The sequence below is a fragment of the Microcaecilia unicolor genome, chromosome 11, assembly GCF_901765095.1.
Source record: "Microcaecilia unicolor chromosome 11, aMicUni1.1, whole genome shotgun sequence".
NCBI lineage: Eukaryota > Metazoa > Chordata > Amphibia > Gymnophiona > Siphonopidae > Microcaecilia > Microcaecilia unicolor.
Genome location: NC_044041.1, coordinates 80,926,736 through 80,950,348, shown reverse-complemented (window position 1 = coordinate 80,950,348; position 23,613 = coordinate 80,926,736). Strand labels below are relative to the sequence as shown.

Here is a 23,613-nt window from a genome sequence, read left to right as displayed (position 1 = left end):
GTGAACGTTTTGCAAAGATGTCCAAATCGCAACTTGGACGTTTCTTTCGAAAATGCCCCTCCACGGCACCAATTCTGTATCAGCTTAAGGGCACACCTAAGCTTCTCTACAATACTAGTGCAAAGCCACACTGGCACACCAAAAGTTACATGTGCCTACTTACAACAGGTCAATGGCAGGTGTTAAGTGTGCACAACTGATAGTATTCTATAAATTGTGTGTGTCACTTGCTGACACAGCCATGCTCCACCCACATGTATGCCTCCTTGACAGTAACACAGTAAATGACAACACGGGCCATCCAGGCTGCCCAACAAGGTGGCCAGAGTTGCTCCCACCACTCTGTGTGGCCCCAGTCACCCATGCTTAAACACTGGTTGCATCATGCCAACCATATAGGCAGCCAAACATGAAGGAGTCTTGGTTATAACGACATACCATCCCCAAGTATTGCTGACAGTATTCAACTTACCAGTCAAGATGGCTTCCCTCCCCCCTGAGCTGCACATTCATAGCACGTGACAATACCGTGATCTTCTACACTGGAGTTGCCGAAGCTTCACCTGTCTTTTGCCATTTGGGGACACAGACTGTAGAAGTCTGTTCGGCATCAGCCTCAGTTCCCACTACTCTTACCCAAGATAACACCTCAACAGCAATGTTGCGTTTCCGTTCTATTTCTATTTATTTATTTTATTTATTTATTACATTTGTATCCCACATCTTCCCACATAGCAGTAGGCTCAATGTGGCTTACAGGCATCCCCTATGTCTATCCCACACATTTTTTAATTCACTCAGTTGCCTTTTACTAAGCTGTGCTAAGAAATGGGCTTAGCGTGTCCTTATGGAGGCTTTTCCCGCACACCAACCCCATTTCTAACACAGCTATCAAAGAGGGCTTTTTCCTATTTGTTTTATTTCTGGTCGTGTGCTAGTATACATTAAGATCATTTTTGAAACTACAGTATAATTTATGTAAATACATTAGGTTTGTATTTGTTTCAGTAAAGGGATTTAGAGGTGGGTGGGATGGGGGAAGGATTTGGGGCCAGGGAATTATAAGAAACCAGAGTTCCTGCCTACCGGTAGCTTTTGTAATGGGGTGGGTGGACTTATAGGAAGGGAAAGATGTGGTGTCTTAGCTTTCATTGTTTGGTTATTATTAAAATTTTGTATCAACTCCGTTGTTTAACTTGGTGGAAAAAAAATAATAAAAATTGTTTTGCAAGTAAGAAAAGGGATTTAGTGAAACATTTTTTTGCCTTCATTTTAATATAATTTGGTATCCCATGGTATGAAAAAAAATTCCTCTGCTGAAATTTTCCTACAGTCTTCCACTCATGTCAGAGTTTTCTCATAGAATATCTATTCTCTCCTGACATTGAGATTGCAGAGACAGGTAGGGCACTTGTAAAGTTTCCCAATTAACTCTCTTTTAGTAGGATAAGAGCAGAAGCACAGCAGAAATAGCAGAGCTGTGTCATGCTGAACTTGCTCTGAAAACCATCTGTCAACACTAGTATCCAAGAGGTGGAGGTAGGGGAATGGAATTGGAGATGCTTGGAACAGCAATCATACCTGTAAGAAACCACAGCACTCACAGCATCTGACACCCGTTCCACACCACTGCTTATATGAGTGAACAGATTTTCCAAACTATCTGAAAGCAAAGAAAACAATAAAATAAAAAATAGCCAAATTCAGCTGTCTGCACCAGTCAACACTCATCATGACTTGTAAAGTATTCGGAGATGAGCTCTCGGACTGTCTCAGCAGTGCTATCATCCATGGATTCACACATGGGATGGCTCGGCTGTGGGAACTTTGAGGTCTCTATGGCTTCCAACCACTTATCAACAAACTTTTCATTGTGTACTTGGCACACATTGTGGAGGATGCAGCAGGCCAGAATCATAGTAGGTACCAGCTCCACCAAGCAGTCATTGTGTGTCAGGAGGCACTGCCAGCGTGCCCTCAGGCGCAGGAAGGCATTCTCAATCACACTGTGAGCACGCTCCAAGCGGTAGTTGAATTTCAGCTGCTGCTGCGTTAAGTTCTGATGTTCTTTGTATGGCTTGAGAAGCCAATCCTGCAGAGGGTAGGAAGCATCTCCCAGTAATACATACTTTAGTGGCACCCCCAGGAAGGGTCGTGGGGGTTCAGGGAACAAACTGCCTTCTCTCACCAGCTCCCACAAGTAGGAATTCTGCAAGATGATGCTGTTTTCCATACTGCCAGGAAAACCAGCACACAGATCCCAGAACTTTCCTAGACCATCAACTGTGGCCTGTAGAACAACTGAATGCCAACAGCGACTATTCCTGTAGTCAGTGCTGCACTGAGAAGGGACAGTCAGGGCAACATGGAGACTGCCCAGAGCACCAATGCAGTGTGGAAAGCCCCAGCGGGCATTAAAAATTCGAGCCATATTGTCAAGTTCCTGCTCCTTGGGCTGCTGGAGATACAGAGGCTTCAGCAGAGAAACTATGGCTTGGCACACTGCCTTCACACATTTGTGCACCATTGATTGGTTCATACCAAACAGAAAGCAGATGACTCGGTACTCAGTGTTGGTTGCCAGCCGCCAGAGTGCAACGGCAACCTTCTTTTCCACAGAAAAAGAGGGCTGCAGGTGGCTTGCATGTCGGCAGAGCTTTGGCTGCAGCTGACCACAGACATAGAAGAAAGTGTCCTTGGACATTCGGAATCTTTCCAGCCAGTCCCGTGGGCCAAATTCCTTCATCACCACTTGCTCCCACCAGTTGCTCCTTCTGATGCTGGGCCATGTACAAGGATGAATAAAAGGACCCTCTCTCCTCCTGTGAGCAATCAACAGCTGAAAGGTTTACATACAAGGATAAAATATCAGCATGTATAAGCACTGGCAAAGGTAAGAATAGCATAGCTGAGGAAAAAGGAGCAACAGGCAAGCAGTATGAGCTTAAACAGCAGGAGCAATAAGACAAACATATTTTAATGTGACAGAGACTAATAGCAATTTAGAGACTAACAAGCTGGCTAAGGAATAAATTTACAATGACTAGAGGCCACTTTGTCAGATGCCTCTGAAGACGTGGAGGCATATTTTCAAAGCACAAATAGTAGCCTATGGAACTTTTTAAGTAATGTGGAGGGGAATAATCAAATGGCGCCGGCAAAATACATGGCCGGCAATGTATTTTGGCGATGCCGCAAACAGCTGGCCAGACCCGTATTTTCAAAAAAGATGGCCGGCCATCTTTTGTTTCAATAATACGGTTCCGGCCAGCCAAATGCCTTGGATTTGGCCGGGGTTTGAGATGGCCAGCTTCGTTTTTTAACGATAATGGAAAGTTATGTCGGCCATCTCAAACCCCGGCCAAATTCAAGGCATTTGGCCGTGGGAGGAGCCAGCACTTTTAGTGCACTGGCCCCCCTGACATGCCAGGACACCAACCAGGCTCCCTAGGGGTCACTGCAGTGGACTTCAGAAAAGCTCCCACGTGCATAGCTCCCTTACTTTGGGAGCCGAGCCCCCCAACCCCCCCCCCCCCCAAAAAAAAACCCCCCACTACCCACAAATGTACTGCACCCACTAAACCTGCTCCAGGGACCTGCATACAGCCTCTAGGACTTATTGCTGCTGTATAACTTTGGCACACCAGTTGACACCTGAAGACTAATCTCTTTGAAAAAGTCCTTTATTTGAATAAGCACATTTACTCACAGTTAACTGCAGATCAGAGGTTGTGCCCCACTGGCAAAGAGTCCCCTGGTACTAAGATGAGCAGTAGGTCAGAGCTGGCACAATGGTGTACAATGCCCTCTTTCAGCACCATTCAAGGTAAGAACTACGTTCTCTAACGTGGGTAACACAGGAAAGGGAACTAAAACTGGCTTACAAAAATGGCCACTACTACCGCATGGACTACAACAGGAAACAAAACAGGGCACACTCTGACCCAGTAAGCAGGGGGAAAGCACCAGGGGAGTAGAGCCTACCAACTACCAATACCTACACCCACCACAATGCATTGCTGTTGTGACTCTGCAGTGCAAATAACAGAAAACGTGTCACACTCACCCCAGAACCACATCACAAGCAGGAAAAGGCTGTCGGAGGACAGAACACATTCTGCTGTCATGGAGGTGGGTACAGCATTTGAGGCTGGCATACAGGCTGGAAAAAAAAGTATTTAAAGTGGGGGGTTTTTTGGTGAGAGGGAATTAGTGACCACTGGGGGAGTACGGGGAGGTCATCTCCGCTTCCTTCCGGTGGTCATGTGGTCAGTTTGGGCACCTTTTTGAGGCTTGGTTGTGAAAATAAAAGGACCAAGTAAACCCGGCGAAATACTGCTTAACGCCGTATTTTTTTTTCCATTATCGGCGAAAACCAGCTATCTGGTAGCCACGCCCATACCCACCCATGTCCCGCCTTCGCTTCGCCACCGACACGCCCCTTTGAACTTTCGCTGGCGAGGCGACGGGAAAGCGGCGATGCTGTCAAAAAAAGCAGCTTTCGATTATACCGATTTCGCCGCTTTTCCGAGATCGCCAGCCATCTCCTGATTTGTGTCGGGAAATGGCCAGCGATCACTTTCGATTATGAGCTGGATAGTAACATAGTCTAAGTGCTTTGAAAATGCGCCCCGCAGACTGTTGTCTAACACAATAAATCTATTAGTTTATAAGGTGCCACCAGATAATCTATTGTTTCTGCTATCAGATACTATAAAAATAACTTTATTTTCACTTAAGATTTCTACAGCCCCTCTGGAAGAGAAATGAAATGCATATCAGAAGCCAGGATATGTCTGCAATGAATAAGGAAATAGAGGCTTTTAAAATTCAAATATTTCTTACCCTTAATATTGTAGGTTTGACTGTACAGCTCTACAGATCCCTCAGATGAACTGTCTTTTAAGGGCCCTTTTACTAAAGAGCGTTAGAATCTGGGCTTAGCCCATCTTAACGCTGGACTTTCCTGTGCACTAAGCTCAGATGTAATGTGGCAGGAAAGTCATGATTTTTTTTTTTGCAGGTCCTGCACTATGTTCCATTAGCGCATGGCATTTGAAAAAAATTAACATGGGAACACATACCAGTTCTTATTTAGAAGGTGCTAAGTACTCCTGAGGTCACTCAGCGTTAGCATGTGCTAATACAAACACATTAGCTGGTTAATGCTTCCATGTAGCCCCTTTCCCACCCATAACACACCCCCTCAAAAAATATTAAAAAAGAAATAGTTAACATGTATGTAGCACACACTAACAGGCAAAATACCGCAAAGTGCTTGTAACATATTTTGTGGTAGCCTATTTTTCACACGCTAAGCACACATTAGGGCTTAAACCTCTTTAGTAAAACTGCCTCTTAATATAACACTTAAATTCAGAGCTGCCAAGTTACCCAGTTCCACAACAAGATTTTTTTAAACCACTCCTGGTATTCTGACAAGCCTATTATGATGCATTATGGGACCCGTAATACTGATGTCAATGCTTTGGGGTGTAAGTTTAAAATCAGGACTGGTCATAAGTCTCTCTCCTAGATCCGAGATATTTGGCAGCTCTTGCCTGCTGGATGCTTGCAGTACCAATGCCGCATTTTTTGTCTAGATTCAGTGTTGAGACACCTTGATCATGTCTTGTCTGTTTATCTTGACTAGACTGTAAGCTCTAAGGAGCAGGAACTTTCCATTAAGTGTCTCTCTTGAGCACTGTGTACATTTAATATGCTCCTTATAAATCATGATAATAACATGGGGCTGTAGGTGCTGATACCCAATAAATCAGGATCAATGAAGGGGGGGGTGGAAATATAGACAGCACACTGACCATCAGGAGTCTGCTATGCTTCTGCATGTAGTACTGACGAAGCCGCCTCCTCCTCTCCATATCTTCCCTTCTCTTGGAGGCCTCACTTTGTGGGCTGCATCTCCTGTTTCTCAGCATGTACAGCAAGGGCAGCAACCAGGACTGCAGCAGTTCAGCCTCCTCCTGCTTCTCAGGCATTTTCAAATCAAAGACAGTCCAGATGTGCTGCTTCCAGGAAGCATAGCTTCAAGGGTCAGAGTTAAAACAAGAGAGTGCAGAAACAGGCACAGCACACATAGGAAGAAGACCCTGATCTCCCTCTACTGGTCGTTAGCTGTAAATTCAGATGAAAGAGCAAAGCAAGAAAAACAAAACAATCTTTTTCTCTAAAAAGTACTGTTTCTACTGAACCTTGCTATTTTGGTCCTGGAACCCACCCTTTTAGCTGAAATGAGGGTACTTATCCCCCAAGGAATAGTTGCATAGCATAGTGATACCAAAAGAGGTTTTGGCCTCTGAAAGCTAGTCAAAAATGTATTTAGTCCAATAAAAAGGTATCACGTTACTTACCTTTTTTTGTTTGTTTTATATTTATTAACCAAAGGTACGGCTGCCAACCTGATTTCCCCATTGTATGCCCTAAGAAAGGAAGACTACAAATCCCAGCATGCACTGGGGTAAACCCAACTGGATCAGCCCTGTCCTGAAAATTTGGATCCAGTTGACAGCCTTAGCCTTGTTACTACTGCTACCTTTTCCCCACTGTGACTGCTGCCCTCCTATTGATTTATTTGCACTTACCCCTGAGAAGAGCAAAAGCGATGTACGAATAAAAGTAACATTACAATAAAATAAAACAAAAGTTCACAGAGCATCAAGCATTCAGGAACCAAACCCCAAAATACAATGGGCTCCTTTTCCTAAGATGCGGTAAGTGCTAGTGCACGCTAACCACAACTTTTAAAAGGGCATACCGCAGGGCGCACTGAGGCATCCTGGGGTAATAGCCCATTTCCATTTTTTTAAAGTCCTTTTACCCGCTGCGGTATAAGGGGGCAACACGCTGACGCTACCGCAGAGCCCCTTTTACTTTTTGAAACATCAGGGGGCTCATTTTCAAAACAGAAAAATGTCCAAACAACAACACAAATTGGCAGATGGACTTTTTTTTTTTTTTTTTTGCAAAAACCTCCAAATCGCTATTTTGAACATTAATTTTTAAGATGTTTTTCTATGCAGTTCATCTAAATCTCAAGGAGGCATGTTGGTGGCGTGTTTTGGGCAGGACTAGGGTGGGCTTACAATTTGGACACTTTTCTGTGATAATGGAACATTGTAAAAACATCCAGAGCAAAAAAATAGGATGTTTTTGGCTAGACCTGTTTCAATGATGGCTAAACGCTAAAAAGGTGCCCAAACTGACCAGATGACAACTGGAGAGATAAAGGCATGACCCCCCCCCTTAATCCCCCAATGGTCACTAACCCCCACCCACCTCCCTAACAGCTGAAAGTGATAGTACATGCCAGGCTCTATGACAGCTGCAGATATAATGGCCATTACAGCAGCAAGCAGGTCGCTGGAGTAGCCTAATTGTCAGTGCAATGGACTTTAGAGAAGGGGACCAAGGCCCATATCCCACTCTAACTGTTACACTTGTGGTGGAAAGTGTGAGCACCCTCAAAACCACAAAATACCTACTGAACCCACATATAGGTGACACCTATAGGCATAAGGGCTATTGTAGTGGTGTATACTTGGGTACAGTACGTTTTTTTTTGCTAGTCCTGAAGGGTTCACCATACAATATAAGGGGGTTATGAATATGATTTGATGTGTACCTGGGACATTTTATGTGAAGTTCACTGCAGTGCCCTCTAGGCTGCCCTACTGCTCTGCAATGGCTTGTTTTTGTGCATTTTCCCCTTGGACATGTTTTGTTTGAAAATGGCCCTAAAAGAAAGACGCACTGAGCACAAAAAAGTCTAAAATAGGGTGATTTTCAAACCAGAAAAATAGATGTTTTCTGGTTTGAAAATGACCATGTTTGGCACTGCATTTAAAATCAGATTTGGATGTCATATCAAAAATGCCCCTCCAAATATTGCAACCCAGCACATTAGTTCTGGGATCTGTTGTTTCCCAATTTCTACTACCAAACAGATTTTCTTCTCTTAGCCACTAGACGTGATCGCCAGTTTCAGAATCCCAATGTTTAACAACACTTGAAGAAATACAATTTCATATGAAGTGGATTTAATTTTGCTTTGTCACCCTATTTCTGAGTTGTAATGTAGGAGAAAAAAAGAGAAAAGTTCAGTACCTCATGAAAGACTCCAGAGGAAATTGGAGAGTCATGGGATAGGAGGTAGTATCCTACTGTGGATTAAAAACTGGTTAAACGATAGAAAACAGACAGTAGGGTTAAATGGTCAGTATTCTGAATGGAGAATCTTTTCCGGAGATGGGAAGGCGGTAGAACGAGAGGACATGAAATGAGATTGAAGGGGGGCAGACTCAGGAAAGATGTCAGGAAGTATTTTTTCACAGAGAGGGTGGTGGATGCTTGGAATGCCCTCCCGCGGGAGGTGGTGGAGATGAAAACGGTAACGGAATTCAAACATGCGTGGGATATGCATAAAGGAATCCTGTGCAGAAGGAATGGATCCTCAGAAGCTTAGCTGAAATTGGGTGGCAGAGCAGGTGGGGGGAGGAGGGGTTGATGGTTGGGAGGCTAGGATAGGGGAGGGCAGGCTTGTGCGGTCTGTGCCGGAGCAGGTGGTGGGAGGCGGGACTGGTGGTTGGGAGGCGGGAGGTACTGCTGGGCAGACTTGTGCGGTCTGTGCCCTGGAAGGGACAGGTACAAATTCAAGGTAAGGTACAAATTCAAGGTAAGGTATACACATATGAGTTTTTCTTGGGCAGACTGGATGGACCATGCAGGTCTTTTTCTGCCGTCATCTACTATGTTACTATGAGAAGGGTAGATAGTGTGGTTCCCCAAAGGTCTGTGCTGGGACCACTGCTTTTTAACATATTTATAAAAGGTCTAGAGATGGGAGTAATTAAATTAGCTGATGACACAAAGCTATTCAAAGTTGTTAAATCGCTAGAAGATTGTGAAAAATTACAAGAGGACATTATGAGACTGGGAGACTGGGCATCCAAATGGCAGGTGATGTTTATTTATTTATTTATTTATTTATTACATTTGTACCCCGCGCTTTCCCACTCAAAGCAGGTTCAATGCTGCTTACATAGTAATTGGGATTACAAAGTATTGGTGGAGAGAAATAAGTTGAGTATTATCGGAGTAATAAAAGAAATAGGAATGTAGAAATGCAGGGATGAGGGGAGTAGGAGAAGTATGAGCAAGGGTAAGTGAGCAACTGGAGGGTAGATGAAGCAGAGGGGAATGGGCAAGAGTGAAGGGAGTAGGAGAGGTGTGAGTAAGGGTAGGTGAGCATTGGGGGAGGGGTCGATGAGGCGAAAGGGGATAGAACAGGGGATAAGCAGGGGAAAATGAGGCAGGAGTTGTAGTCTAGGTCGTTTAATGTGAGCAAGTGCAAAGTGATGCACGTAGGAAAGAGGAACCCGAATTATAGTTATGTAATGCAAGGTTCCACATTAGGAGTCACCGACCAAGAAAGGGATCTAGGCATTATCATTGATGAAACGTTGAAACTCTTTGCTCAGTGTGCGGCACTGGCTAAGAAAGCAAATATAATGTTAGGTATTATTAGGAAAGGAATGGAAAAGAAAAATGAGGATGTTACAATGCCTTTGTATCACTCCATGGTGCAACCGCACCTCGAATATTGTGTGCAATTCTGGTCATCATATCTCAAAAAAGATATAGTGGAATTAGAAAAGATACAGAGAAAGGGAATGAAAATGATAAAGGGGATGGGATGACTTTCCTATGAGGAAAGGCTAAAACGGCTAGGACTCTTCAGCTAGGAGAAAAGATGACTGAAGGGAGATATAATAGAGGTCTATAAAATAATGAGTGGAGTGGAATGGGTAGACGTGAATCACTTGTTTACTCAAAAATACTAGGACTAGGGGGCACACAATGAAACTACAAAGTGGTAAATTTAAAATGAATCGGAGAAAATATTTCTTCACGCAATGTATAATTAAATTCTGGAATTCATTGCCAGAGAATATAGTAAACGCAGTTAATTTAGTGGAGTATAAAAAAGGTTTGGATGGCTTCCTAAAGGAAAAGTCCATAGACCATTATTAAAATGGAATTGGGGAAAATCCACTACTTACTTCTAGGATAAGCAGCATAAAATGTATTGACTGTTTTGGGATCTTGCCAGGTACTTGTGACCTGGATTGGCCACTGTTGGAAACAGGATGTTGGGCTTGATGGACCTTTGTTCTGTCTCAGTATGGTAATACTTATGTACCTATTATGGATATGCAGAAAAACTGACCTGTTGACAGCTTGACATCCAATGATTGGGAGTGGAAACCAAAGGACACGTCAATATTCTTCCAGAATCCAGATCTGCAGAAATAAATGTGCAAACTATTAACAGCTGGTAGCAAAATGCTATTGAAAACAACAGCAAAAGATTATTAGAAATAAGGGACTGCCTCTCGTGGTCCATCTGTAACGAGTCTAAAGGTGGGGAAAATTATTATTGTTTATTTATTTGTACTTATTGGACGGCTTTTTAATTTATTTGATATGTAGATGTAAATATCATGAACTAACAACTGAATATCACTAAAACAGCCTAAAAATTATTGTAGGCGTTAGAAACAGCAATTATGAACTCTGTAGTTTGTGTTTTTTTTTTCTACACAGTTCTATACAATACAGATGGCCAAATTTCAGTGAGAATATCCTGTTTCCTGATGGGTTAATCTTAGCTGTTGTAATCTGCCTTGGGAAGCCTGGTGTTATAAAGATGATGGAATATATTGAAATTAAATGGAAATAAAATTAAACTATCCTTTCATTGGGGCACATGGAATCACATCTTCATCTGTTTTGTAGAAGTTTACCTTTTAGATATACAAATGGATTATTCTGGTTTGAACATGTTTCAGGACCAAGGGATTTTATAAGTCAAAATAAAAATAAATATTTTATTTCATGCAGATCTCTTTTATTTAAACATAACTAAATGGTCTATAAGCCCTTAATGCAGTCCATTGGTTTTCTTATATTGTTCTTGTGATGACTTATACTGTGCCAAAACTGAAAACTCTTCTATCTGGTTGATAATAAAAGGAGCTCATTGTGAACATTATCCACCCTAAAAGGTTGTTTTGTGGTTGTATATGAAGAATTGTGATATTGAATAAATAAGTGTTTGCTTTTGTGTCCCTAGTCATGCATCCTAAGTTTATATAATCCTTTCAAGAAATCAAATTAATTGTTTAACTTATTAGTGGAACATAACCACAGAGGCATGGTATGGTCACATTTTCAATGTAGTAATACTAGGGCCCAGCTAAGGAACAGGCTATTTTGAGTTCATCTTCACTGGACCAAACTTGTTTTCCTTGTGCCATCACTATCCAGTGGGTAAGCAGAGTCTTAAAAGGTGTAAGCAGAGACATATAAATCACACATAATCCCAAGCAAAGTTGGGTTCAATTTGGCTTAAATTTGAAAATACAACGAGACAGAATAATAGAATTCAATTATATAATGGGAAGAAAGGGATATGTCTGAAACATTTAACAAAGTTGACATTAGCATATACCCAACTCAACATTTAAAAGTTTATCCTTTAATGATGCTACATGTTCAGAAATCATCCCAAGGCAGATTATAACAACAGTTAAGAAGATGAATCCATCAGGAAACAGGATATCCTCACTGAAATCTAGCCATCTGTACTGTATAGAACTGTATGAAGAAAAACGGGCACAAACTACAGAGTTTATAATTGCTGTTTCTACCAGCTACAATCATTTTTAAGCTGTTTTAGTGATATTAATTTGTTATTTATTTTCTCCTTCACCTTTTAATGCACTGCCAATCCAACTGAAACAGTTTTAGACTTGTTACAGATGGATCAACAGTAAAGAGGGAGAACGTGGATGCAGCAGCTAATGGGTTTCTTGCTTTGTTTTGAGTGTATGGCAATGACGGCTGCGCAGGGGAGTGGAAACAGAGATTAACCAACTTGGCTTCCTTGCTTACATTGGACTTGATAGGATCACTTCCACTCCTATCTATCAAACCTCTGTGGGTAATACCCAGTTAACGCACGCTTTCTCGCTCCCACTTTCACGGCGCATCTGGATGACGTTGCAGCCGCGCGACAATATTTGCGCATGTCTGTGACGGAGAGATGAGGTGACGGAAGTTGTGCTGGTTGCGGCAGGCTTAGGGTCTCTGTACTCGCCATGGTGACTGAGAAAGAAGTAGCGGATGTGGGTCGGGTGCTAATAGATTCCGGACAGCCTCTGAAGGCTCGCTTCCGTGCCCTCTTCACCCTGCGCAACGTGGGCGGCCGGACGGCTGTGGAGTGGATCAGTCGAGCCTTCGTGGACGAGTCTGCCCTGCTGAAGCACGAGCTGGCTTATTGCCTGGGGCAGATGCGAGATGAGGCGGCCGTGCCGGTGCTAGTCCGAGTGCTGGAGGACAGGGACCAGGAACCGATGGTCAGGCATGAAGCCGGTGAGGGTGGTACACGGGAAGCTGCAGTTTATGTGGTTTAAGTGGTGACATTATGATGTTTTTTTTTCTCCCTGTTTTATGTATAAATCTATTATGTCATGTGTTCATGGTAAGTATTGTAGGTTTGCGGCGTGAAAGTATTTTTTTAGTAAATATATACAGTAATTAACGGAGCAACCTGACACGCTTGACCTGGGTTCAGTCTTTTTTTTTTTCCTAAGGAGTTATTCTGTTAAGCTACAGTAAAAAAAAAAAAAAATAGCCCTTAACACACCCTTATGTGGGACTTTCTTGTATGCAAAAGCCATTTTCACTGTTAACTGTAAAAAAAAAAAAAGAAGCCTTTTTTGCTATATTTTTGCTTTCACGGCCACGTGCTAGTGATACTATTAACTGTGTGACCACAACAAAGCAGGAAAGTGCTTCCACGATAATCAAAACTGAAGAAGAGAGTGCCAAGAACAACCAGAAGTCCAATGTTTTCAAATAAAAGTTTATTCTCCAGTCGGTTCAAAACTCTGCTGCCCGTCTCATCTTCCGCCAGAGTCGCTTTACTCATACTACCCCTCTCCACAAGACCCTTCACTGGCTCCCTATCCGTTTTTGCATCCTGTTCAAACTTCTTCTTCTACTAACCTATAAATATACTCACTCTGCTGCTCCCCAGTATCTCTCCTCACTCGTCCTTCCCTACACCCCTTCCCGTGCACTCCGCTCCATGGATAAATCCTTCTTATCTGTTCCCTTCTCCACTACTGCCAACTCCAGACTTCGCGCCTTCTGTCTCGCTGCACCCTACGCCTGGAATAAACTTCCTGAGCCCCTACGTCTTGCCCCATCCTTGGCCACCTTTAAATCTAGACTGAAAGCCCACCTCTTTAACATTGCTTTTGACTCGTAACCACTTGTAACCACTCGCCTCCACCTACCCTCCTCTCTTCCTTCCCGTTCACATTAATTGATTTGATTTGCTTACTTTATTATTTTTTGTCTATTAGATTGTAAGCTCTTTGAGCAGGGACTGTCTTTCTTCTATGTTTGTGCAGCGCTGCGTATGCCTTGTAGCGCTATAGAAATGCTAAATAGTAGTAGTGGTATATGCTGTCCAGACCCTACACGGGCCCTGTTTTGGCTGTGTGCCTTCCTGAGGGGTCCCAACTTGACGGATAAGCAAGCAATATGGAGAAGAACCATTTTCTCCCAGCTCTTCTGTCTATTTGCAGATACCAAATGGGGATTATTACCATCAGCCTTTTTTTTTTGTTCTTAGTTGCATTATTTATCGCCACAGGCCCTGTGCAGGGCACAGCTTCCACCACAGACCTTGCAGCTCCGTTAACTGTGTGGCCACTTTTAAACACTTTTGCAGGAGCACTTGCCGCCTCCTGATTTGTAGGGCTTCAGTGTTATCCTTGTGCTAATCACTAACTGGTTAGCGTAGGAATGCTTGCTCTTCACACCTGATATGCCCTCTCAAAAAACAAACAAAAAAAAGAACTTAGTGCATGTACACATTCCAAAATTGCCACATGATGCTATATAGCAAATCCTACGGTAGTCTAATTTTTGCCGCATTAGGTGCTTGTTAGTGCTTAACATAGCTTAAAAGGGCCACAAAGAGGTGTATTTTCAAAGCAGACTTACAAAGTTCCAAGTCTAAGTGCTTTGAAAATGAGCCCCTAAGTGTCTTAATTTAAGGAGGAAGATTTCTTGTCAGGCCTTATATTTGATAAATTACATCCAGTGGATTTTATTTGTAGTTAAATATCAAAACACAAAACATCAGCAATGAAACATATATTTTGTGGTTGAGAAACATTTGTCTATTGTCAAGTGTGTGTATAGATATAGATAAATATATATCCCTTCTCCCCCCATCCTATATGCAACTGATTAAGAAGGCACTTTTACATTTCCTCCTCTCCCCCAAACTGTTGCTGTTAAGTGTTCCATTCTCAACAGAAAATGCATTTGATTTCTCCATAAAGAAATGGTTGGGGGCTCGGTTGTATGGGGTTTACTAACAATGCCTACACCACCTTTTGGACAAATATTTACTGCAGTAAAGTGAACAATTCCACGTCATTTCTATAGTCCACCCCTTCAAAGAAATAGAATAGATTGGTGAGGCAAGATTTCCATTAATCCATGCTTTTGAATATGCTCTGTAATTTTGTTCTTTATAATAGTCTCTACCATTTTGCGCAGCACTGACGTCAGGTTCACCGTTCTATAATTTCCCGGACCCCTTCTGGAACCTTTTTTAAATATCAGCGTTACATGGGCTACCCTCCAATCTTCCAGTACCACGCTCGATTTTAAAGATAAATTACATATTACTAACAAAGAACTATTGTTAGTAATATGTAATTTATCTTTAAAATCGAGCGTGGTACCAGTTCATTTTTCAATTCTATCAGTACTCTAGGATGAATGCCATCCAGTCCAGGAGATTTGCTACTCTTCAGTTTGTCAAATTGCCTCATTATGTTTCTTACGACTGGAGGATTTTTATTTTTATGGCTATTTGTCTTGTATGGTTGTATATCCTTTATTGTTGTCATTTGTCTTCATTGTATTAGTGTTACATGATTTATTTATTTTTTTCAAATAAAACTTATTTCTGTTCTTTCAGGGGAAGCTTTGGGAGCCATTGGAAGTCTGAAGGTCTTGGATCTGCTAAAACAGTACTCTACAGACCCAGTTATTGAGGTAAAGGTTCTGAGACTCTTATTTTTTTTGAATTGTAATATACAACTTAATAATGATATATAGAGATATATTTTTAAAGCGATCAATGTATAGCAGTAGGCAGGCACCTTCATTAAATGTTTCTATTTGTGGATATTCCAAGAGTCGGTGCAAAGTTAGGGGAGCCTAGCACAAATTCTCAGTGTTAACTGGCCTCTTTTTTTCTTCAGGTAGCAGAGACTTGCCAGTTGGCTGTAAGACGACTCGAATGGCTACAGAAAAACAGAGAGTATCCCGGCTGCAACCCTTACTTCTCGGTAGATCCTGCTCCCCCTGCTGAGGAGAAGGATATAGAAAAGTTGAGACAAACCTTACTGGACGAGTCCCAGACACTGTTTGACAGGTATCAGGCTATGTTTGCCCTCAGGAATATTGGCGGTGAGAGAGCTGTGCTGGCACTTGCTGACGGTAAGATATTGCCTCATTCAGCAATACTGTGACAATTCAGCTCAAATTTGTTTTTTCTATTTATTTTCTACCTTGAACATATCCCTCACTTTTTTATTAATCAGCGGTAGTCAAGGCCTTTGGTAGCCCATTCATAGCCACTGGCATCCCTATTTGGTGCTTGGCCGAGACATGCAGATTTAGCCGCTGAGAACCTTTGTTTATGACTTATATACCGTGTTTCACGGTGATGTGCTGTGGCTAAGAGAAAACAGGCAAACATACATAGTGCCATGTTTTTTTTTCACACAGCATATGCTCGAACAGCATGATTCCCCTGGTGCTTGCTCCCTTGTGAGTGAGATTTGTAGGCCCCTGTGCAAGGAGCTGCAACCTTTGTCTTCCGTCCGATCCTGATCTCAGAAGGCACGCTTTCAATGTTAAATTATTTGTCATTGCTCATTAGTCTGGTCCATTGCTTTTCTTTCTTGTTTTAGGTCTGAAGTGCAGCAGTGCTCTTTTCCGACATGAGATTGGCTTTGTCCTTGGTCAGATGCAGCATGAGGCCTCCATACCCCAGCTGTCTGAGGTGTTGGTGAACATGGATGAGAACCCTATGGTGCGTCATGAGTGTGCGGAGGCTCTGGGATCTATCGCCAAGGAGTCTTGTTTGGAGACATTGCGAGTCTATGCCCAGGACAAAGAGCGGGTAGTGAGAGAGAGTTGTGAGGTAGCATTGGACATGTATGACTATGAAAACAGCACAGAGTTCCAGTATGCAGATGGACTGAGTAAAATTCAAGCTGTAGAGTGACCTGCAGTGATTCCTGACTGCAAGATCTTTTTCAGTGTGGAAGGAAATAAAGTGGCTGCAAAGACTGAATCCCAGATTTATTTAATATGCTGCTTTTGATATCTAGAATTAAAAGGACATGAACACTTGCTGAATTCTTTTTTTTTTTTTTTTACTGTGTTTGTTACATTTTCAGGAACCCTGTGCTTGACTACATTAAGCAATATTTGTGTGTACTGGAGGTTATGCTAAGGGCTGTGGAATCTGTAAAACTGTACAGACTTTAACTCCAGCTTCAAAATAAGTTTGCAATATATTTTTCATCATTTATGCTTATTATACATATCTGAACCGATACACTCACATCACCCCTCTCCTCAAATCACTTCATTCGCTTCCGATCAGGTACCGCATTCAATTCAAGCTTCTGCTACTAACCTACAAATGTACTCGATCTGCAGCCCCTCCTTACCTCTCAACCCTCATCTCCCCTTACGTTCCTACCCGTAACCTCCGCTCTCAAGACAAATCCCTCCTTTCGGTACCCTTCTCCACCACCGCCAACTCCAGTCTTCGCCCTTTCTGCCTCGCCTCACCCCACGCGTGGAACAAACTCCCCGAGCCCATACATCAGGCCCCCTCCCTCCCCATCTTCAAATCTCTGCTTAAAGCCCACCTCTTCAATGTCGCCTTCGGCACCTAACCTCTACACCTCTACCCAGGAAATCTAGACTGCCCAACTTGACATTTTGTTCTCTAGATTGTAAGCTCATTTGAGCAGGGACCGTCCTTCTTTGTTTATTTTGTACAGCGCTGCGTAACCCTAGTAGCGCTCTAGAAATGTTAAGTAGTAGTAGTTATGCTTATTATACATATTTTTATCCTGGATCTACCTTGGTTAAGGGACCACATCGAGGATTGAAAAATAATAGAAAACTGGGTGGTCAAAGGGCCTAGGGGCAAAACTTCTTTTTCTATTTTGACTCCTAACCTTGTTATGTTCTTTTTGTCTATCTTGTATTATGTGTATGTTGCTTTTTTTGGGCCTTATGTACAGGTGGTGGTTTATCTCTTTAAATACACCCTTGCAACATTTTTCCTACCTCTGTCCTTCATATCTCTCTCCTATTATGCTCAGCATCTAATAGGGCTGACTGTCACCACCTCCGTTGCAAGGCCATTTCAGTCTACAGGACCAATACTTGAAGGCAACAGCTAGGTGCTGGTGCATTAGCTGTGGTTGCATCAGTACTCCTTAGGCTTTGGCTGAGCCTCTTTTCTGCATTCACTACTCTGTTCAGTTCTTTTTCCCTCTGTGCAGCTCTGCTAATGCATTTCTGTTCTGCGCTGCAGCATGTCACTTACTTATCTAATACTGTAAATACATTTAGAAAAAGCAGGTGTCCGAAAGGAGTCTATGAAAATTGGTTTGTAGTTTGTTCGACTTCTTAAACCTTTTAGGTACCAGGTACTCTGGCTTCAGGGATTTTTCCAGCCCTGTTGGATTCTACAGCCCAAGTTTTTTTTTTTTTTTTAATTTCAGAATATGTTCTAGAATTGTATGTTAATGGACTACTTAACTGGCTTAGCTGGGACAAAGGATTTGAGTCTGTCATGGGAAAATACTCCACCCCACCCCACCCCATACTTTCCTGTGTGTGTTTGGATCATAAAGTCTCTTAGAGGTGTAGGCTTCTCCATGCACAATCTCCTTACGTTTATAAATCCTCTTTCAAACTGCTCTTGTTGCTTCTGGATGTTGTAGCCGGTGCAGTTAGTCCTAGCACCTAACAGATATATTTAACCCTTCCCTTCCCAGCAGAGAGAAACCTCACTGTCATGTTAGGCTTTTTTAGGTTAAATAAAACAAAAAGGATATAAGATAATACCTTTTTATTGGACTAACACAGAAACCACACTGCTTTAGGCTTTTTAGACATTCTTGTACAACAAGGGTGTTGAGGTCTTTTTTATTTTTTTTTTCAATAGTAGGCCACATAATCAGAAATCCATTCATGCCTCCCACATAAATTACTTTAGTCTACTATGAAGGGCATTTTTTGGAAATGACATCAAGTCCAACTCTGGTTATTTATGGCACTTTTTTTGTGTGTGGCTTATTCGTTGTTAAAACAGGTCTAGACCAAAACATTCAACTTATAGCCCTGAATGTTTTTGTTTTGTTCCATTATGACAGAAAAATATCCATGTGTTAGGAATGCCCAGATCACACCCTTTACATGCCCCTGACACGCCCCCCCTCCCTTGAGGTTTGAATGCACTTCTGACAGACTTCATAGAAAAATGTCTAAAAATTGATTTCAAAAATATCAATTGGAATTTTTTTTTTTGTGAGAAAAACATCCAAATCCAGATTTATGCCACTTTTTGGCAGTTTTTCTCTTTTGAAATTCCCTTTGTGACTTACATTTGTAAAAATCTGAACTTTTCTGAAATTGTGACTTTGTGTCCATTAAATAGCTCTAAAATTCTTCAGAATCGTGTGTGCTAGCTATGTAGTTAAAATAGCAAATGGACTGTGTCACGTAATGCCTGAGTACTACCTCTAGCACCGACCTGGAGTTAACCTTATGGCCACCTGTAGGGTACTACCCAGGCCCACCTGTGCCTATATTGTCATACCCTCTGCCCACCTGCTGGGTCCAGTGTGCCTCAGGGCAAATCTCCCACCCGCAAGTTATTTTCCACGGTGGTTTCTAAATCCTAGGGGTCCCACAGTTTCCAGAAAACCACTTGCAGACAGAACACAAACTGTTCGGATTCTTAGTCGGTCCTGGACAACAAACTAATAGGCTTATTATAAAAAGTAGAATAGTGAACAATAAAAGTTTTAAACAGTAACAGGTAAAATAACAAGGATTTGGTGTTAAATCTAGCTGAACACTTTTTACTACCTAAGTACCTGGGGAGATCAGGAAAAGAAACTGGCCACAGGAATTGAATAGGGCCTCGCTGCAGAGGTCTGCTTCCTCCACACTCCCAAGTCTGAGACTGGGGAATTCCAGGCACATTCTGGGCTAGGTCTTTGGCTTCAGGGCTAATCAAGACGCTGAGCATTAGCACTAAGGGTGTTTGGCCAGTGGCACTGCAGGTTACTTTTCCCCTCAGGGGTTTCCTCTGTTCCTTTTGTGAAGGTAAGCTAAAAAAGAGAACAGACCTCTGCTACAGATATAATGTTGAGGTCAAACCCCGCCTGCTGGTCAATCAGGAAATGCACTGAAGGGAAGAAAAGTGTCAGGGCAGCATTACAAATGCATGAAAGTTCCCAGTTTTGCCACAGGCTGCAAGTCAGATGCCCCTATTGTAAAATATAAGAATATTCATACTGGGTCAGACCAATGGTCCATCTAGCCCAGTATCCTGCTTCCAACAGTGGCCAGTCCAGGTCACAAGTACCTTCTCACCCAGTACTTTCCTTGCCCTTAATTGTCTTTCTGTATTTTTAGATTGTAAGCTCTATCGAGCAGGGACTGTATCTCTGTGTCAGGTGTTCAGCGCTGCGTGCGTCTGGTAGCGCTATACAAATGTTAATAATAATAATAAAAAACAATTAGTAGCAACATTCCATGCTACCAATTCCAGGTCGAGTAGTGGCTTCCCTCATGCCCATCTCAATAACAGACTATGGACTTTTCTTCCAGGAACTTGTCCAAACCTTTTTTAAACTCTAACTTCTGTTACCACATCCTCCAGCAACAAGCTGCACAGCTTAATTATTCTTTGAATGAAAAAATATTTAATCCTATTTGTTTTAAAAGTATTTCCATGTAATTTCATTGAGTGCCCCTTGGTCTTTGTACTTTTTGAGTGAAAAATCGATTCACTTTTACCCATTCTACACTGCTCGTGATTTTGTAGACCTCAATCATATCTCCCCTGAGCCATCTCTTTTCCAAGCTGAACAGCCCTAACCTCTTTAGCTTTTCCTCATATGGGAGGAGTTCATCGCCTTTATCGTTTTGGTTGCTCTATTTGAACCATTTCTAATTCCGCTATATCTTTTTTTTTTGAGATACGGCAACCAAAATTGAATGTAATACTGAAGGTGAGGTCGCACCATGGAGCGATACAGAGGGATTATAATATTCTTGGTCTTATTTTGCATCCCTTCCCTAATAATTCCTAGCATCCTGTTTGCCACACACTGGGCAGAAGATTTCAGTGTATTGTCTTCAGTGACACCTAGATCTTTTTATTGAGTACCTACTCCAAAGGTGGACTCTAGCATCAGGTAAGTATGATTTGGATTATTCTTTCCAATGTGCATCACTTTACATTTGTCCACATTAAAGTTCCTGTTTAGCCAGCCACGCTAGTGGCTGGCTGTGTGTGGTACTGCTGACACAATCCACTTTGAATGGGCTGTGTCGGCAGTGCTACGCTGCTTTGTGTAAATGGGGGGGGGGGGGGGGGGGGCGGGATGAATTTCATTTGCCAGTTGGATGCCCAGTTTCCCAATCTGTATGTGTTGTGACAACTTTGAATAGCTTTGTGTCCTCTGCAAATTTAATTGCCTCATTCCGCTTTCCAGATCATTTATAATATGTTAAAGATCCCTGTGGCAGTCCACTATTTACCCTCCTTCACTGAGGAAAATGGCCATTTAACTCTACCCTCTGCCTTCTGTCTAATAACCAATTCCTAATGTACAACAGAATGCCTTATGGTGGAATCATGTTTGTCAGTCTGTGACCTCATCGCAGAGGTAGGATATAGTGATGGAGTGTGGTTGCAGTCGTTGAGCTTTAAGCTGCTGGGCTCCAAGAACACCACTGCCACATCTGTATACTTGTAGTGGGAGTCTATCTTTTTGCACATGGTGTGGTACTGTCTCTGTTAAGAAACATGGTATTAATGGTGGATAACGGACATGGTTAGAAGATCCCAGGTCCGAATACAAGGTTAGTATAATGGGATGGACATTCCTGAAATCCTCCAGTTAAGTATTTCTAGTCATCCTCTAACCTCTTGCTAGTGACGCAAGTTGACAAAAGGTGCTGCAGGGAGGATTAGCACCTGGGTCTTTACACTGAATCCTAGCTGGCTTAAAGATTGCTCTGCATTTTTGCTTGATCTGCAGCTAAGTTTAGAGTAGAGATTGACCTTGGCTGAAGGAAAAGCAAAGCAGACTGACCTGACTTGTCCACAGACTAGTGTTTGTCCTCTCCCCCCCCCCCCCCCCCCCCCCCAGTGCTTTGGACACACCATTGGTGTGCTTTGCTGTAGCACATATTACCTCCCTGCACAGAGCAAGTGCTGAAGGGATGTTAGAAATGGGAGAGAAATAAAGAGCTCTGGGCTTTTTTTTTTTTTTTCAGAGAAGGGGGGGTAGCTTTTGTCATTGGTCTGGATAGTGACTCTGCTGCTGTGAACGTCTCTTGCTTCTTGCAATAGGTTTCTAACAGATGAAGTAAGTGGGCTTATTCTGTCTGCCATGCACCAAGAAAAGTTGCTGTCCCAGTTCCTGGATTATTTTGTTTTTGAAAGTTAAAATGTATATTCTTGGTAATTTGTCCAGGATCAGAGCTTTCGGGCCATAATTTGGATTTACAGGCCTGGATCTGGATCCAGAGAAAATGCTGCTGGTTGGTTTTGTTAATAGAACTTCTGGAACCTGGAGTGGACTCCTTTGCATTCTTCAAGGCAGGTAGGGGCAAAACCAGGACTGTTCATGTTCAGGTCCTTAAATGTAGTCTAAGGCCTTAATTGTACCTGCTGATTCAGTAGAAGCCCAGACAGTGGCTGTGTTTTGCACATGACATAATTTTTAGTTTTGTTTTTTTTAAGTATTAATGAAATGCTGGTTCTTTTTCCCCACGTTTAAAATCGTTCCCTGCTTTTTCTTTTTTTTTTTTTTTTTTAAATTTCCCCACCCCCCCACCCCTTATTCTAGCAGAATTCAAATGGGCACATGAAGGCTCATAATACTGGAATGTATTTTTTCAACTATTTTGCCTCTTGCTCTCCCCCACCCTCTAAAAACCTCTACTAGTAATTGCAGCAGCTGTGACCCTGAATCTAAATTAGGCTACTTTTATGAAGTCCTATCTAGGCTAGGTGAAAGCAATCATATGATGTTACAAGTGTATGAGATCAAATAAAATCAGCCTCATAAAAGATCAATAAGATGGCTAATATAAAGACTGTCCTGAATCATTATTTATTTGGATTTCATTTAATATGGACATTTACATTCCACTTTACATCCTCAGTTCAAGGTAGTTTGCAAATTTTATGCCAGCATTAGTACAATATTCATCGGCATTTAAATCCCATACTCAGATTTTAAACTTAAATACTTTTGAAGCAACCACCCAAAATGGAGGCATCAAGACTGGGAAGACTAGGTAGGGCCATTTAGTCTTTATCTGCTGTGGTCTGTTATGTTACTATGCTTTTGGCTCAGCAAGTGCAAGATATACAAAACTTTGTTCTGTATTAATGCTACATATGCTTCCATTATTATGACAGTGACTACTCTGACAGGAGCAATGCTTTGTATCTAGAAACAGCCTGGAAGGTCATCTGAGTCTTCATCGAGACATAAGGTTATCCAACTTCATGTAGTGGGATAGACCGAAAGAGAAAGTCAGTACAATTTGATTCTGGTTGTTTTATAAACACCTAGTGTCATAAGCAGGGCTGCGTCTCTGAGGTTCTCAACAGCAGAGCTGGACCACTAGATGTGACATCGGACGTCCATATCTGTCTTCTCACCAGTACAATATTTTAAAACAGACTCCTGGAGATACAAGAGTTATAACATTAGAATCCCCAGATCTGCAAGAATAGAGAGAGAAAGCTAGTGAGATGGAGACTGAAAGTAAGACAAGTAGAAAACAAATTGGAAAAAAAAATCCAATTTTTTTTTCATTCAGCTAGATTGGGCCAATATTTTCTTTGCTGTGCCCTTCTACTCATCTTTTAGTTATTGTGTTTGCAAACCCCTGGGAGTAAGTAGGTGGCTTTTGGAAGAGCAGAGACTCTGGTGATGACTTTGGTGTACTTAATCGTGTTACTGTGGAACAAAACTGCAAGGTGCTTGTGCCCTTGAGGGTGGTGGTCTTGCAGACATCTGATCTCCAAACACTTGGTGTGGAGTCCAAAGGTAGGGGAACCTGAAAACAGCCCCTGTTGAAAGACTACATCAAGCAACAAGCTTTTTTTTTTTTTTTTAATTGCTGCACCCAAGTTGTACAGACTGATGA

General features: G+C 42.2%; 2 protein-coding genes across 2 annotated transcripts; one reads left to right on the top strand and one right to left on the bottom strand.

Annotated features, from left to right (window-relative positions):
* Window positions 1–771: 771 nt before the first annotated feature.
* On the bottom strand, window positions 772–12,043 carry LOC115480319 (protein ANTAGONIST OF LIKE HETEROCHROMATIN PROTEIN 1-like). Its single transcript, XM_030218911.1, has 4 exons — window positions 11,974–12,043; window positions 10,247–10,320; window positions 5,823–6,045; window positions 772–2,839 (listed from the first exon to the last, which is right to left on the bottom strand). Exons 3-4 carry the CDS (start codon window positions 5,997–5,999, stop codon window positions 1,721–1,723), a joined length of 1,296 nt encoding a protein of 431 aa, XP_030074771.1. The 5' UTR covers window positions 6,000–6,045; window positions 10,247–10,320; window positions 11,974–12,043; the 3' UTR covers window positions 772–1,720.
* Window positions 12,044–12,125: 82 nt separating this feature from the next.
* Window positions 12,126–16,533, top strand: DOHH (deoxyhypusine hydroxylase). The gene is made up of 4 exons (XM_030218399.1): window positions 12,126–12,453; window positions 15,089–15,165; window positions 15,375–15,612; window positions 16,089–16,533. Exons 1-4 carry the CDS (start codon window positions 12,180–12,182, stop codon window positions 16,403–16,405), a joined length of 906 nt encoding a protein of 301 aa, XP_030074259.1. The 5' UTR covers window positions 12,126–12,179; the 3' UTR covers window positions 16,406–16,533.
* Window positions 16,534–23,613: the final 7,080 nt, after the last annotated feature.